Raw genomic sequence first — 2614 nt, 5'->3', positions numbered from 1 at the left:
CTTGCTTTATTGTTTATTACTGAATTTCTCTTATATTCACAACTTTGTAAATCAGTGTAATTGTCTCATTATTGAAAGACAAGTGGTGTTAACCTCCCTTATCTTGTGTCAATAGGTGCACTAAGCCTGAGCTAAAATCCCTGGCTCTTGGAATTCACACTCTGGCTTTGCGAGTCTTGGGTAAAGATCTTTAGTGTAATGTGTGAATGAATTTCTTGCTTCCAAATGTCACTAAATATGTTGTTTAAATGTTGGGCATGTGCTGCCAGGTGCAGAAGTCTAACTGACTGTATCAGTGGCAAGGTGGTTAATGGTAGTTTCTCTTGGCTCAATGGAAACACACAGTTTGTCATCTTTCAAAACCTGCCACATCTTACTGGAATTAAAACCTACTGAAAAGAAAACAGGACACGAGTGACTGATAGTTTTGTTTGGACTGTGGCCTGCACTGATTATTTCAGCAGGGACTGTCCCGTTATGTTATTTATAGTTCTATGTCAAATACGCTGCCAAATTACCAGACCATGAGATCGGTTTTTTGAGTGAGTAATTGCATGATGTGATATGTCATTGAGACACCGAGTGTTTAAACAATGGGAAATATGTTCTTTGTGGTCCAACATATATTTTCACAACATCAAAAATTAAAATTTTGAGGTACATTTGTTTGTTTTATGATCTGGCTCCACAGACTCATTCAGTTCTTGCCAAAGATTGTAATCCTTTTGTAATGCTTTACAGTTTGCATTTTGGTGGGATTTGGTGAAATTATGTTGTCTTTATTTTGGAGCTTGGTTTTGCTAACGAAACCATAATGAAAACTGCACTCAAGTTGGACACACACATAAATCCTGTCTATTTAAAGTCTGATACATAGAAATTTAGAACAGGTGTCAATCAAAGGATGCATAATTTGTAAAATTACTGGAAGCTAATTATAATATATTGCACCTGCCTAAAATCATCTAGTTTTATTTTTTTCCAGTACTTTTTAGGAAATACAAAAAAATAAAAAAACAAATAAATAAAAAACTTGAGTCAGGTGGATATTTTAGGATGGTGATAAATGCATTTAGCACATTTAATTTAAGCATGGTTATTTGTTGTTAATTATTGTTGTGTTTAAATCTTTTAGGTATTTAGTCATTTTGAACAAGTCACACTTACCTTTGCTAATATAGACCATGTGTTTATGCAGTCCTGACTTAACTCTTTTTGGGATCTCATTAGTTTTTTAAATTTTGCCCAACAGCAGAAGTACCTGCTCCCATATACTTTGGAGCCATAACAGATTCATCCTGCCTCACATGGGGATACAACACATGTGGAGAAAAAGGTCATTGCAGAATATACAACAATACAGCTTATAGGACAGTTAGATTTGTTCTTTTGTTTTAAAAATATATTTAATTTCTTCATTGATTTGCATCTATTACCCTCGAAATAAACTCTTTACAAGCTGTTAATAGCCACTGACAAACTAGAATGAAAACATTTGAAAGGCTATTAGATGTTTTTAAAAATGTTGCTTTTCTTTCCTTTTTAGTAGCATGGGGAATTAATATGAAGCTATTAACCCTTATGTTTTTTATTGTAAGAGATATATTTGCAAAATTACATTTGTTGGTAAATTTTCTCCATTTAATGTTTAACATTTTTTTTCTTCTTTTGTAATAATATATTTAATTCATTCAAATGCATAAATATTATTATTAAATTTATTTCCTTCAACTAAAGTATGATTGTAAAACATCTCACCAGGATGTTTGCTTGTACGTTGTCAGTTTTCTAAGCATCAGTGCAACGACTCACTATTTTCTTTTACCGTTTTCAGACAGTTTTGTTTATGCACAGCAGCGCTTCCCAGTGGACATAATTAGTGATGCTCAAGTGCTCTATTCAGGATAAAGAGCTAAAAGTTGGTTTTAAATACAAAGTCATTCATGAGGTTGCAATGCAAATTAAAAGGATATAACAGAATTATCATCTGCCACTTTAGAAGATAATTTAATTATAGATTTGCTTGATTCTGACATACAGTATTTGAAGCCTGGCAAACTCCAAAGTCTACAGAATATTTTGTTTTCTAACAGTTGTGCTTCTTTTTTTCTTCTTTTCTTCTTTATTTTTACAGGATGTGTGCCTGGGCCTCACATTTGGATTGAGGGCCATCTCTTTCTTACTCTGCATTTGGGGTTTTGCTCTGCTCAAAAGACACATTCTGAGAGAGGAGACAAAGGCTGATGGGAAGAGTGAGCTGGAGTTTCTGAGTAAAGAGGAGAACAGCTCCGCTGATTATGAGCAGCTTATACAGTCCTCAGACTCCAGCCCTGACAGAGAGACTCACCTGTGAACATCATCATATCCCACCTGTCCTCAAACGCCTGTTCACAGCACTTGACAATTTTCAGCACACAGACAAAACATACATTTAAAATGTATGGATTTTTTTGTGTTTAGTCTTTTTTGCATGATGTCTGTACAAAATAAATAGAATATTTGTGTCAAATTAACTTGGCAAATAGTTAAAATTTAGCATGTATGCAGAAGCCAAGGCTAAACACAAATGCCTTAAACTTGAACACATCATAGACATGTCTTGTCAGATATACAC

The 2614-nt window shown here is 34.0% G+C and overlaps 1 protein-coding gene across 1 annotated transcript in view; it reads left to right on the top strand.

Annotated features, from left to right (window-relative positions):
- LOC106523625 (solute carrier organic anion transporter family member 1C1-like) overlaps positions 1 to 2353 on the top strand; it is a 12091-nt gene extending 9738 nt beyond the window's left edge. The window contains exons 8-10 of the mRNA XM_014017118.1: positions 116 to 180; positions 1253 to 1374; positions 2135 to 2353. Of these exons, the coding sequence (XP_013872572.1) occupies positions 116 to 180; positions 1253 to 1374; positions 2135 to 2353 (406 nt within the window). The remainder of the gene's footprint in view (positions 1 to 115; positions 181 to 1252; positions 1375 to 2134) is intronic.
- The last annotated feature ends 261 nt before the right edge of the window (positions 2354 to 2614 follow it).

Source organism: Austrofundulus limnaeus, unplaced genomic scaffold (assembly GCF_001266775.1).
Source record: "Austrofundulus limnaeus strain Quisiro unplaced genomic scaffold, Austrofundulus_limnaeus-1.0 Scaffold162, whole genome shotgun sequence".
NCBI classification, from domain to species: Eukaryota; Metazoa; Chordata; class Actinopteri; order Cyprinodontiformes; family Rivulidae; genus Austrofundulus; species Austrofundulus limnaeus.
Note: the sequence above shows the minus strand (reverse complement) of the source record. Positions and strands in the feature narration are given on the sequence as shown.